Source organism: Centruroides vittatus, unplaced genomic scaffold (assembly GCF_030686945.1).
Source record: "Centruroides vittatus isolate TY-2023 unplaced genomic scaffold, ASM3068694v2 contig_980, whole genome shotgun sequence".
Taxonomy (NCBI): Eukaryota; Metazoa; Arthropoda; class Arachnida; order Scorpiones; family Buthidae; genus Centruroides; species Centruroides vittatus.
Window position 1 is genome coordinate 168,161 of NW_027122652.1, and position 14,025 is coordinate 182,185.

Here is a 14,025-nt window from a genome sequence, read left to right on the forward strand (position 1 = left end):
TAACAATTGTTTAATATTGTTTTGATAATAAAACTTAGTATCAAATTGAATTTATTTGATTGTTTAGGATTCAATATTTTGAGAGAAGAAAATATATTAGGAAAATATTCTTATTATTGATTTAAATAATAAAAATTTGAATCGATAAAGTCGTATTCTGCATATCATCGTGTATGTGTTACTGTAATTTAAATTTTATGATAAATATAAAAGATCGAGAGAAAAAGATAGATTTATGAACTGTCACATGATACGCACCCGTTTTTACATTTCCGAATTTTAATTTTATCATTAAATTATTTATATTCGAAGGATTTTCTACAGAATTTTTGTTTAAAAAACTCGTGAAAGATGGATAATAACGCGTTTATTTGTAACGTGTAACAATTATACATTTAATTGTATATATTTTGAATTAAAATCTAGACTTTTGTAATTAAACTTTTATTATTATTAATATTAGGCCTACTGGTTCTCTCCTTTTTTTATTGTATGGAAATTTTCTCGCCATACCCCAATTTCATTCTTAGAACATTCTATTGATAAAAAACTGATCTATTTAATATTTTCCTCCGCTCCTTTTTAACGGATTTTTGATGATCGATGGACCAACTACAGCTTTATGCTTCTTTTGTTAGTTAAATAATGCGGGACTTAGCCACATCATACGAACTCTTCGTTAAGCCCTTTATTGTATTCCATGCCCGCTATTGTAAGATCAATAAATATTCAAATTTTTTACTTTGCACAGAATTACACTATACGACTTAAGAATATGTTAAAATAAAATTCAACTGATCTGTATCTATTTTATTCGGTTTACGCAGTGCAATTCGAATGTAGATCGGAAAACGTAACGTTTAAATTAAATTGTTTGCTCTATGCTAATTGATAATTGATATATTTTTTACATAGATTTTAAACAATTTCTGTCATATTTCTATAAAAATACGTCAGATCACGCTTTTTTAATGCAGGCTCGAACTTTCGTAAATTAAAATCTAAAAATTTGTTTCGTATTTATTATCTAGCGGAAGTGACTATCCGGTTTTTTTGTCTATCGAAATCTTCGGACATCCGCACATTTTTTTGAAGCTTTCAAAAATCAGGAAACTTCAAACTCTTTTTCTTATTTGAATAGAATGAACGGTCACTCGGCACGTGCCGTGACGTCATACGAGCGGTCAAGCATCGTTTGCCATCTGCTACCGAAGCAGATGGCTTATTCCCGGAATAAATCGACATCTGCCTCGATCGACTATAAATTTTTACTTTAAACAATCGGAGATTTTAATTTGTTATAATCAGAAGGTAAATTTATAAAATTTTTTACAAAAAGTAAAGATCGTTTTAAAGACTGAATTAAGAGCGACCGTTTGAATTGCACTTTATTGTTTCCTCTTTTTTTGTGTGTGTATGTGTGTGTTGGGTGAATTATAACGGTCGCGTGGCAATCTCGTGCGAATTCGTTAGGGCCATCGCGCAGATGGGAGCAGATGGCTTTTCTTTACACGGAGCCGGAGGATTTCCATCACATGTCGTGTTTTTAGTTCACAATGGGGCAGAGAATCGGCAAGTTGTCGGGTCAAGATACTCCCGTTTTGGTGAGTTTCCTGTGATTTTACTTAAAATACATATATATTTTTTTCAATGATTAAACGATTTTAATTCATCCGTTGAGAGGACGTAGATAATCGAATACCACCTGTAAAATAGAGAACAATGTTTATAAATACTTAAAATTGGCATATTTTGAAAATTAAAATTTTTTAATTATATCGAGAAAAAATAAATAATTAAAATTAAAACTTTTAAATATATACGCTATTAAATAGTTTAAAACATATTTAGTTCATTATAGAATAGAATATTTAAATTAGACCCTTTCAACTCAATAACTTATTCTTTTTATAGATTTCTTTATAAAATTATTCTATTATATGATTGATTATATAATCGAATAAATGTCATTTTTTCTCTTTATTATTATTGTTATTGATTATTTATAGCATATGATAAAATTTGTAACGGAATAAATTAAATATGTAGCCTAAACGTTTATTATAATGATAATTTTTTACAAAGTTTAAACATATTATTTATTATTTTTATTATAATTTGTAACTATCGTATTTGGCCCGTTGTGTATTATTATTTTAAACGTTTTTATTTAATTTGCTTTGTGTCATTTCTTAAGATCTTTCAACTCAAACTTAATTCACTTCTAATTAAGATAGAAACTTTGAGAACAAACCTGTATAATGATAATGCATCTTAATGACGTCTTTAGGAGGTGGCTCACAATCCTCCTCGCCTCGAAACCCGATAAACATAACCAACGTATAATTTAATCAGTAGTATCAGTTGGACGTGAATATTTTACATGTGTATGGTTTAACCCAATACCCCCATCTCTAATCTAACAAAAATATAATTTAATTAGCAAATAATATTTCAGGTGCATTTGTTTAAGTGTACTTTAGTGATGTAAATTGTTATTATTATTATTATTATTTTTAAATATTAAAATTGTTATCATTATAGTTTAATCAACATTTCTCAGGTAATAAATGATGCTTTCAAATTTTTCGGAATCCTTAAAAAATAAGTGTATTAATTTTCAGTCTATAGTTAGATTTTTGTATGATTAATTTGAATTTATTTTTTCATATTAACTAATACTTAATTTGAAACAAATTAAATCTGTAGATTTAAAATACGAATTATTCAAACCACAAACCACTTCGTATTTTTTTTTTTTTTTTTTTTAATAAGTATGCTTATCTGAAATTAGTGTTGATAAATAATGGAATGCGTGACTGTAGTCATAAATTATTGGAGTAATTTGTTTGTGTTGTATGTATAATTAATTATATTGATTGTACTTTATCGCTATTAAAATGATTACTATCTATAAGTAAATATTGAATTGGATTTTTGAATTATTTCTTTGTGAATTAATTATAAACTTTATGGCCTCTTTTCGAGGGATGTCAATAGTTGTTCTACACTCCTATTAAATTATAAATTTCAGTCCTTCTCGTAAAATAACGTGAATAATTACTATGACTTTTGTACACACGCTTATATAGTGAAATTGGAAAAGAAAATAATAGCAAAATTTTCAACATTTTTTTTTGCGAAATTAATTTCCTCGTTTTCCAATTGTCAAATGTGTTTATAGTGTTTTCTATATCTAAAGACTTTACAATTATATTTTCTATTCCTATGAAATTTAACTCACATTTTTATATGTCGACATATCGCTTCTTGTGTTTTTTAATTGGTTTTAATTTAAAATAAATTTTTCTACGGAATTTATTGCCGTGAGGATTATTACCAAATAAAATACTATTGTTACAATACTAATGTCAATCGAATGAATTGTGTACTTAATCGCGTAATTTTTGATAAAATTTAAAAAATCTGTCTCATTATCTCAAGATTTTAATGTTTCTTTGGTAAATTTGCAGAGGAAATAATTGTGGAGGCAACTGCTAAAGTTACTAAAGAAAAACTGCTAGATCATTCTAATCTCACTCATATCTGAAACGAGTGACAAGAGTAAAATACTTTGACGCAACGTTCGAGTTAAATGAAATACCACTAGAATTTTTGTTTGCAGTGCTAACTAACGTAAATAATCGCTTTAGATTATCAGACAACATTCATAACAAATGCTATTCTTTATATCGTTTACGTACTGTACAGTACATTATATTAGCCTATATCACTATTCATTGTAAGGACACTAAGTAATATGAAATATACAGGATATGTATAGATCGGAATATCTGCTATATCAACTAACTAAATAATCAAAATAAATTATGCTAATTATATATCAACATTATATTTATTTATTTAAATATATTTCAGATGAATAACAAACCACTATAAGGAATAATAAAGCATTGCTAATTCTTTATTATTATTGTTATACTTATTTTAATTGGTCGTAAAGAGCAATTATAATGTATGCTTTGTGACTTTGTGTAGGCAAAGCTGCACTTAAAATATTGATGTAATAGGCCTTACACTTTCGTTCAGTATCATAAATGCAAAATTAGATATAAAGTAATATTTAATGTGACTAAAATTTATAAAATCTATTACTTTTATTTTGAAAAACATTTAAGATATGAAAGTAAAAATATTCAGACTTCGGAAATTTATTAATTAAAATTATTAGATACGTGCATAATTCTCTCCACTTAGTATATTGTGTTCAGCGACTCTCGCAGACTATAAAAAAGGAGGGGGCACAGGCTGTAGAAAAGAGCATCATACATTATGCAAGACTTTCAAACTATGATTCAGCGTTGGATTAGTGCTCTCGCAAAGTGGCACTGGTTGCAACCGGGGCTAACTTGGCTTTGAAAACAAGGAATATTCCTTGTTTTCAAAGCCAAGTTTTGATAAACCTACGAAAAAGTCACGTGAGACAATGTACAAATATCGTTCATTAGTTTCTTTTATATTTGCAGAATAGGCCACATGTAACGAATTTTCTGTTTTTTGTTGATAATGGAATTTGTGGCCCCATTGGGGATTAGGAAAATGGCAACCTAGACGAAAAGGGGTATACGTGCCCCAATCTATTTCATTTGTAACCATAAACATGATTTAATATAGTCCAATTACATTTTTTTTTAATAATAAAAATAGAAAAAAAATAGCTGCATATTCTTAATTCTGCAGAAATTGTTAATTATTATTTTTAACCTATTATTTTTAATTTAAATAAAAATGATAAAACAACTAGTTGTCAATACTGAGTTTACATAAATTTTAAAAAATCTCCCACTATTTCTTACAAGTTATTGCTACATCCGAAAAAAAGTAAATTAATGGAAATTTTATAATATCTAACCATAGATTTATAAAATAACAAAATTATCTATAAAGAAACTATTCGTTTTTAAACCTGAAAATGTTAAGTTTACATTATAAATAATAATAATTACATTTTTTTTACAGAAAAGAGTTTCTTCCGCTAGTACTCCCTTGTTGAACAATAACAGTCCAACAGAATCTGTTAATAATAATAAGCCTTCTACAGATTCTCCACAGTATCCGAATGGAATACGAATAAGTACTGCTTCCAGTACACCTCATTTACCAACAGTTGGTATTCCCGAAGAAGTGGAAACGCCTATTTTACGAAATCATGCCAATACAAATTATATTAGTAATAATTTAAATGAAAATACAAACTCTCCCGAGAAAGTAACAGAAAAGCCTTTGTATGAAAATTTTGCTTCCTTCAAAGCGTTAACTCCTTCTCCACAGACTAGTACTCCGAAAAAATCTCCCAGAATGGAAGAAATTATATATGAAGAAATTACTTCCGAACATTTATCTTCCAATAATTATTATAAGGAAGCTTCGGAAAATAATTGCAATCGAGAACGAAAAACTTCAATTGATAAAATCGATGAAACCTATACCGATATGGCGCCTTTAACAAATCAAGCAAAAAATCAGTCAGCGAAAACAACATTGAAAAAAGAAATCCCAGAAAGATGCAGGTGAGATATTGCTTTTCAATTAATAAATATAAAATATCGTTAAATACAATTAAACGAATTACAAATATCATTTTATATTCATTTTTATTATGTCAACTCAACAATAAATAAACTCTTGGTATTTTCTCAATATTGCATATTTTAAAGCATCGCGATTGTTAAGAATTTTATGTTATAAAATATTACTTTTTATTATTCAACTGATGGAAGTACTGTAGTTGTGCAGACTGAGGTTTACCATCTGCCGTTCCGTCATCAATAGAAAGAACATCTGTTATTTGACTTCATTCGCGTAGTTGATTCTTTGTCCTTCTTTCAAATATTAAAAGTTTCAGATGTTTATATTACAATGCATAATGCCAGCTTTCCTGTTCTACAGTACGTTTAACAATCTCATTTTATTATAAATATTTTTTCCTCAGTGAATGGACTTCGACTTCTATACAAAAGTGGCTTTATGATCTTCACACGTTAACAGAGACTGAATGCCTCAGCACTCTGCAAGGAAAAGATTTAACACAATGCCAATTTGTTAGGATATCTCAAGGTATTACAGAATTTTTATTTCATATTTTGTTTTATTGCCTAATAATTAATCAATATTATTGCAGATGCTGTGGTTACTTTAAATAAACTGACTAACAAAGTTAATGAAAATTTTAATCATTGTATCAAAACAGCCATTCATGGACAATGGTCGAATAGTTGTAAAGAACTGTGCATCGGCATTAATAATTTAGCTAAATATTATGAAATAAACATTACATTTTTACATCTATCATACGTAAGTATTTAGAAATTTATAAACAAAAAAGATAAGTACGTTTTCAGTCATTTGTTCTTCGATTATTTTCTTATTTTAGTACAAACCGAAAATGGAAGAAATGTGTAGAAAATTGGAAGAATTATCTAAGAAGTAAAATCTTTTCATTATTTAACTTTAAAAAAGTTTTAAATTATCCATTTTTAAAAAATTTATTATAATTTTAATAATACAGAAATGAAGATAGAATTGAAATAATTCTCGAAAACTTTAGAAAAGAAGTGGAAAGACATACAAGAATATTGATAACATATAACTTACATGTAATGTTTTTATCTCTCAAATAATATTAAATTTAGTCAGAGTAGTTTATAATGTATTATAAATTTTTTAAGTAGACAATTGTTCAAATGATCCTTAAAGGAAACGATGCCTACTCTTTGAAAACTGCAATTACTTCTCTTATCACATTAGCTGAAATTTCAGATGTCATCAGATATTTGATTTCTAAGGTTAGTCTTGAAGTTAATTTTAATAATTTTTCTTTAATTTTTCAATGTAGATTTTTAAGATCTTGCAATAAATTTAACAGGTTGGTGGAATTAATGCCTTACTAGAAATATGCACAAAGAATAAAGATAACTCCCTAATACTTTTAGCCTTGAGAGCTTTATCTGTTGTATGTTCTACTCCTAGCACGGTTGAAAAATTCGTTAAAGTAAGTTTTCCACGATTTCAAATTTCCAATAAGTAATTAGATTATGAGTTTGATGATTGAAAATCGATGATCTTTTAGGCCGGAGGAATTGAATGCATTACGCATGTTTTTCAACACGAATCTGTAGAAGAAATAAGAAGTGAAGCAGCGGGTTTACTTACACAGATTACAGCACCTTGGATGGATAAATGTGGTCTCACTGTATCGAAGTTGAAATTTAATATCAATTATATCATTAGTTCACTTACTGATTTAATAGAAACTACATTCAGTGAGGAAGTTTTTTTACTCGCAACATCAGCCTTAGCGAATTTATCATATTTAGATAGTGAATCTTGTAATATCATTAAAGAATGTGGTACAGTGCAAAAACTTATAACGAAATATAGATTACATACAGAATCATCATCATCTCTATATATTAAAGATCAGGTACGGATTATGAATATTTTATTATTTGAACTTAATTACTTTGATTTAATGTCGTTTTGTGGTCACAGATGGCTACGATATTTGCAAATATGGCTACGTCTTTTCCTCATCACGTTTCTGATACGGGTGGCGTTGTCCTCCTCTTATGTTTTCTTCAATTGAGACCATCTCTCATGCACAGTAAAGCAGAGAAATCGGCGTGTGAGCGTATTTTGCAAAAATCAGCCATCGCTATATCTCGTCTTTCGAGTTATAAAGATATTTCATCCATAATAATTGAAATGCAAGGTAAATAAATGGTGAATAGAAATAATATTGAAGTTTACAGATAAATAGAACTTAATTTAAAATTTTCATCTAGGAATCCATAGATTGGTGAGGTTATGCAAAGATAGAAAAGAAAGAAATGATAGTGATACGGTCCTCATAGCTTGTCTGGTGAGCTACAATTTGTGTTACTTTAAAATATTTTTTCTCTTAAATGAACTAATTATATTCTATATTTGCAGGCTGCGATTAAGAAAATTTCTGCGAGTCAAGATGTAGACATATTCAAAAAGTTGAATGCCGATGATTTAGTGGAATCGCATATTTGGGATTCATTTTTAATTTATTCATCGAAACTTAAATTAGACGAAAGTAAATCGTCCAGCGATAACAGCATAGCTGTGTGAACGAATTGAGAAAGTAGATTCAGATAGTAATTTATAAAATCTCTATTTTCCCATTTCACTTATAATACTTCTCGTTAAAATTGCGTATTTCGATCAATTTTCATCGAAGTGTATATTTTATTTTGTAAATAAATATTGTATATTTTAATTATAATTTATTACTTGTCTTAATCTATTATCAATTTCGTCCTTTTTTTCGGCACAAAGAGCAGTTACTTTAACATAAGACGTGTTTTCGTGAAGCTAACCAAATACAGGTTGTTCGGCCATATTTTATTTCACCACTTCGATTTATATTGTTTCTCGGAGAAGTCCAGTCCGACTATTACCTTTTATATTTGGAGTTTTTATTTAGATAATGTTACAATTTATTTTAGGAATGTTTTATTTTGTTTAAAGGACGAAAACTCCATACCTTCCCAGCACTAAATTCTAACGTAACGAGAAAACTAACCGTTAACGTGACTGGCACAATGTTCCCTCTAAGCTGCGCGGCCGCGCACTGCTCAAATTGTTGCCGCGCACGAGAATTTATGTGCCACGCAAGCGAGCATGCACACTGATTTGAATTGTTTACTTATTTCTCACTCTGTCAGCAAAATGATTATTGCTACGTATATTTTAATTAAATACATTAAATCGCCGACAAAAGATAATATTTTGTATGGAAGTGTTTTAAAATGAATTTTAATCTCTATTTTATAATTAATTATTTTAATTTTTATAGAAAAAAATAAGATTTTATTTATATATATGCTCAAAAATTTTTTGCTCAGAATCTGCTCAGAAAAATTTTTTTTGCTCAGAGAAGTACATGTTCCGTTCAGCTACAAAAAAATTAGAGGGAACATTGGACTGGCACTCTTGAAACCAATAGAGAGGTCGAGGCGCAAGTACAGTACAAACGTCAAACTTGTACGGCAAGCAGAAGTACAGTACACGTTTGACGTTTTAAGTCCAAGTAAAAGACCTTCAGGCGCTCGTTCACAGCATCACGTGACTCATTGAACCTCGAGCATTGACTCTGAAAATTTGTTGAAAAAATGGCGGATACATTTAACGTCGAGGATTATCAGCAAAGGTAACTAAATAAAGTAAACTGTTTAAAGGTATTAATAGGATGTTTAATAATACAAAATAATTACTTTTAATTAGCATTGTGTCTCCTACCGTACGATCGGACGATAGGACTACATCATACTTTTGTCGAGGGAAGAGGAGGGAAGTTATGTAAATTCAAAATCAGCTCGGAAAATTAATTTTTATAAAATTTACAAACGTATTACGCTGTTGATGGTAGATGCCGTGGAAGAACAAACCTACCTTAAGATAAGCTATTATTAAGACAAATATATGTAAATTCTATAGACACTTCACATCACTTGATAAAAAATTGAATAATTTCATTATTTTAATGAAATAGGTCATAATTTTAACCACAAACATAAAAAATGAAGAAGTTTAAGCCGATCGTCTACTCGCCATTCTAGACGTAGAAAATGCCATTATCGACCTATAGAATTGCCAAATGGCGGCGCTCGTCCTTCCGCCGTTCACGTTTTGGGCTAAGTATGTACAGTACGTGCGCCTCAACCTCTATAATTGTCGAATGGCAAAAAGCTTAATTTTGAGGGGGGAAAATTGTAAATGTTAATAACGAATAACATCTTCATTAAGTCCGACTTTTCTCGAGATATGACACACGACACCCCTCTATATCTCCACCCCTTTAACCTTTAACCAGCAAAATTTAATAGCATCAATGCGCCTTATACATAAGCTATCATGCGAAATTTCGTTTCTTATAGATGCCAACGCACATACACGCAGGGGCGGATCTAATAGAGCTTAGATTCCGAGCCCTCAAGTGTCAAGGACCCACGAAAATTGAATTATTATCATAAATTTTTAATACTTTTTCACAGTGCCTAGTTACGGCACTGTGAAAAAGTATTAAAAATTGTGTTAAAAACAGTACAGTAACTAAGTGCCCCCGCACAGGGTCCACTTGGAAGGGGGCCCAAAATGCATGTATTTGTTTTATTATTTCCTCCAACCTAATTAAGGAGCCTAAATGCAAATTCTTACACAGGGCATCGGAATGGCTAGTTACGGCACTGCTTTTTCATTAACAATAAGCACTTATCGCATAGTAAAAAATAGTTAATGTTAATAATAATATAATAATAATGATAATTTATAGCAGGAATGTGCAACCCGCGACCCCCGGGCCGCATCTGGCCCGCATTAATATTTTTTGCGATTCGCGTCGCATAAAATATAAATAAATATATCAATTTCCCAGCTTAACGAAATATGCAGCAAAAATTCAAACGTTATTTCTACAACTTATGTATGTGAATAGTTTTTTCGCAATGAATTTAGTAAACATTTAAAACAAGAAACCGGATAATCGAAACTAATTTAAAACTAGCAGTAACTAATATTTAATCAAATACTTCCGATACACATAGTTTACATCAGTTCCAGAAGCTAAATTAAATATACATATGCTAACTTATAATTATATATGAATAAATTTGATTTACCGGCATTTCTCTCTCTCTTTTCTCTTATATGCGACCCGCATCAGTTCAAAAGTTTTGAAATGTGGCCCTTACATAGAAAAAGGTTGCCCATTCCTAATTTATAGTATTATTTGTATTAACAAAAAAACGGGGCTCCATCGGCCTTCAATAAGCCCTAGGCCCCAAAAAACCTAGATCCGCCCCTGTATACACGGAGTATTTTTTCCTTTTTGGGGGATTCGGGAGGTCTCGAAACGTGGAGATTTGCAAACACTCTGAAGGTCAAATTTCACACGATTCCAAAGCTTTTTGTTATGTATATATAACAATCAGGAAAGTAAAATTTAAGAATGTTTAGAAATGCATTTAACTTGTTGCTACAGAATATTTTCTCTTGTTTAGAAACGTTTAAATAAAGCGTTAAATAAAGAAATGTCTTGTTATTTACTTTCAAAATTTAAAAAAAAAAAAAAAAAAAAAAACCACTAAGTAGGGTCATTTTGACTCGCAGCATCTTAGTTACGGGTTAAAACTCTTCATTTCCTTTGCACACTTTTACACAACGAGTTAGGATCTAGCTCAACGATTCTCAACCTTGTTAGCTCCGCGACCCCCCAAATAGTAAATATAAATAAAATTAATATTTCGCGACCCCACTCAAAGGAATAATAACAGTAAGTCTTACTATTACTAATTGAAAAATGATTTCTCGAAGGAATGGGTACTGAATCCGTTTAGTGAAAATGTTGTCGCCGCTGCTAAGTTACCAGTTGAGATTCACAAAACGCTACAACTGCAATTTACATCTGAAGATTTAAATACGTTTTGGCTTGCTCGTCGACATGAACAGGGCCGGATTTACATAGGAACATTTGGGGCCGGTGTCCCGAGCCCCACAAAATAGGGGCCCCCACAAAGCTATGTTTAAACATAATTTTTTTTTTCCTATTACTGCGACAGCCTTTTTTTTTTTTTTTTTTTAACTCTTTTCGCCCTGTGGGCACTAAGAGGGCCTCTTATAGCAAGCCCATTATGGATTCGGCCAGGACCACAATGGGGCGGCCGGGTGGTGAGGGACGGGGACCGACATATCCGGATACACTACCCTCCGAAAAATTCCTGGGGATTTTTTCGACCCGTCCGGATTAGTGTGGCTAATCATGAGGGCCACAGGCAAAGAAAACCAAACCCGGAAAAAAACCTATGAAACATCAGAAAATTTCGGGAAAAGAATATGGAAATTTAGTCACAGAAGCATTGAAAATTTTGATTCCTTTCGCCACGTCTTATCTCTGTGAAAGGTTTTTTTTTTGTCTATGGTTGCGCTAAAAACTAAATATAGGAATTGTTTTTTATCACTCGAAAACAATTTGCTTTTGTGTGTTTCTAACGTAGATCCACTTATGGAGAAAATATTAAATGAAAAACAAATGTAACCATCACATTAATTTCTTTTCTTTACATGTGTACAGTACTTATTGTAAGTAAAATGTTTATAAGTTTATAATAAATGATTTTTTCTCATAAAATGATTTCATTATCGTTATCGCTAGAACAGCATTTCTCAACCTGGGGGTCGAGAAATGCTGTTCTATCTCGTTGTCTTTACACAACGCAAATGGCACGTCCCGTCGACTATAAAGAAAATGGCGGACATTTATTCACTTTTCTTTAAACATGGCGTCGCTACAGCCACTCTATACATTCTAGCTCGTTGCTTTTCTGACATAAAGAATACATTGTTTTGAATTTGCCAATCTTCTGTCGAGAAAACTCTGTAAACCGACCTGAAATTTTTCCTAAAATTAACAGAGTTTCCCTAAAAACAAACAAATTTTCCCTAAATAGCTTTGGTCCGGATGCAATGCACATCGAAAAAACTTAGTCTTTTGACAAGCTATAGAAACAAAAGTTTTCACTTTAGGGTGCAGACGTCGCAGGCACAGTTCAGCAAATGCGTCATATAATAGAAGCAATTTGCTCCACTTTTTAAATAACTCTTTCCTCCCAGAGGGTCTCTGTTAGCAAGCCCATTATGGACTCGGCTAGACCTACAATGGGGCGGCCGAGTGGTGAAATATGGGGTTCGACATATCTGGACAGACCACCCCGAAAAACTTCCTGGGAATTTTTCGACCCGTCTGGATTTGATCCCGGGTCCCCCAAAGTAGTAGGCTGCCACCTTGATCGCTCGGCGAACCTGCTCCACTAACCAAAATTTTATTGCCTCGGCCATCTCATATATATATTTTTTTTATTTATTAAAAAATGTCACACTTTTATTCAAGATTGAAAATTCTACAGAAATTTTCGATTGTTAGCATTCAAAAATGTTCTTATATTCGCTTAGCTGGCATCACTGTTTGATATTGTTTTGCTGTCAATAATGGTGGCAAACGGATGTTAGGTACTAAATATGATTCAGTAATTATAACATTTTGAATGGTGTGTTAATCATTTCTCACAATTGTGTTATACGTAGAATCACCTTTTATTAAATAACAAAATCACATTTGGCATATAACGCAGAAGTGTCAAAACCTCTGTTACATACGAACGTGGAAAGAAAATTATCATTTAAAGGGTAAGTTTTTATGATAACATTATACCTGTTTTTAACTGCAGTTCTCTCTTATAATTTCTATCGAGTTATTTTATAACTTCAATATTAAATCATATGTTATTTTCTGGATAAATACAGTCGAAACGAAGCACCGAAAAAATCATATTTATAATAGTTATTATTTTTTGGATTTATTTTATAATTAAAATTATTGTCTATTTATTTCTCAGTATTAAGATATGTCTACGAATAATACCTTACTGTTAAGATTGTGCTTACTTGTTTTCTTACCAAAGTTGTTAAAAATTTTAGATGATAATTTTTCATTGAACATATTTCTAAATAAATTGACTGTATGTTAGATATTGTGATGATGATTGGAAATTTTTATGCTAAATAAATAAAAGCACCACATCGTTTTTAATTAAATAAACAATCATTCAGCTTTACCAGGATAATCTCAATACCTGTACATTGTCCTACTTCCTGGATGAAGTCTTTGCAGTTGACAAAGAGCTATCGTTTTCATGTACAAGATTTAATTAAATCTTGTACATGAAAACAAATTTTGAAGAAAAAAATATTATACAGACATACATAATTTATACCATTTTTGAACCAGATCTTGTTATAAAGATTTTTGAATAAGTGCTTAGTCTGAACCATTATGATGTGATATTTTATTCTTTCAACACAATACACAACAATATGAATTATTATGTTACACTGATAAAATAACAGGACATAATATTTATTTCAGTGCAATGAAGTAGTCTTAAACGACCATAGTTTATATAAATGTCTATATTGTAACAT

At 30.6% G+C, this 14,025-nt stretch overlaps 1 protein-coding gene across 1 annotated transcript; it reads left to right on the plus strand.

Annotated features, from left to right (window-relative positions):
* Nucleotides 1-1,076: 1,076 nt before the first annotated feature.
* On the plus strand, nt 1,077-8,272 carry insc (inscuteable). Its single transcript, XM_067283279.1, has 12 exons — nt 1,077-1,604; nt 4,981-5,531; nt 5,954-6,078; nt 6,143-6,315; nt 6,395-6,447; nt 6,530-6,617; nt 6,693-6,806; nt 6,887-7,012; nt 7,091-7,444; nt 7,513-7,732; nt 7,806-7,882; nt 7,954-8,272. Exons 1-12 carry the CDS (start codon nt 1,557-1,559, stop codon nt 8,116-8,118), a joined length of 2,094 nt encoding a protein of 697 aa, XP_067139380.1. The 5' UTR covers nt 1,077-1,556; the 3' UTR covers nt 8,119-8,272.
* The last annotated feature ends 5,753 nt before the right edge of the window (nt 8,273-14,025 follow it).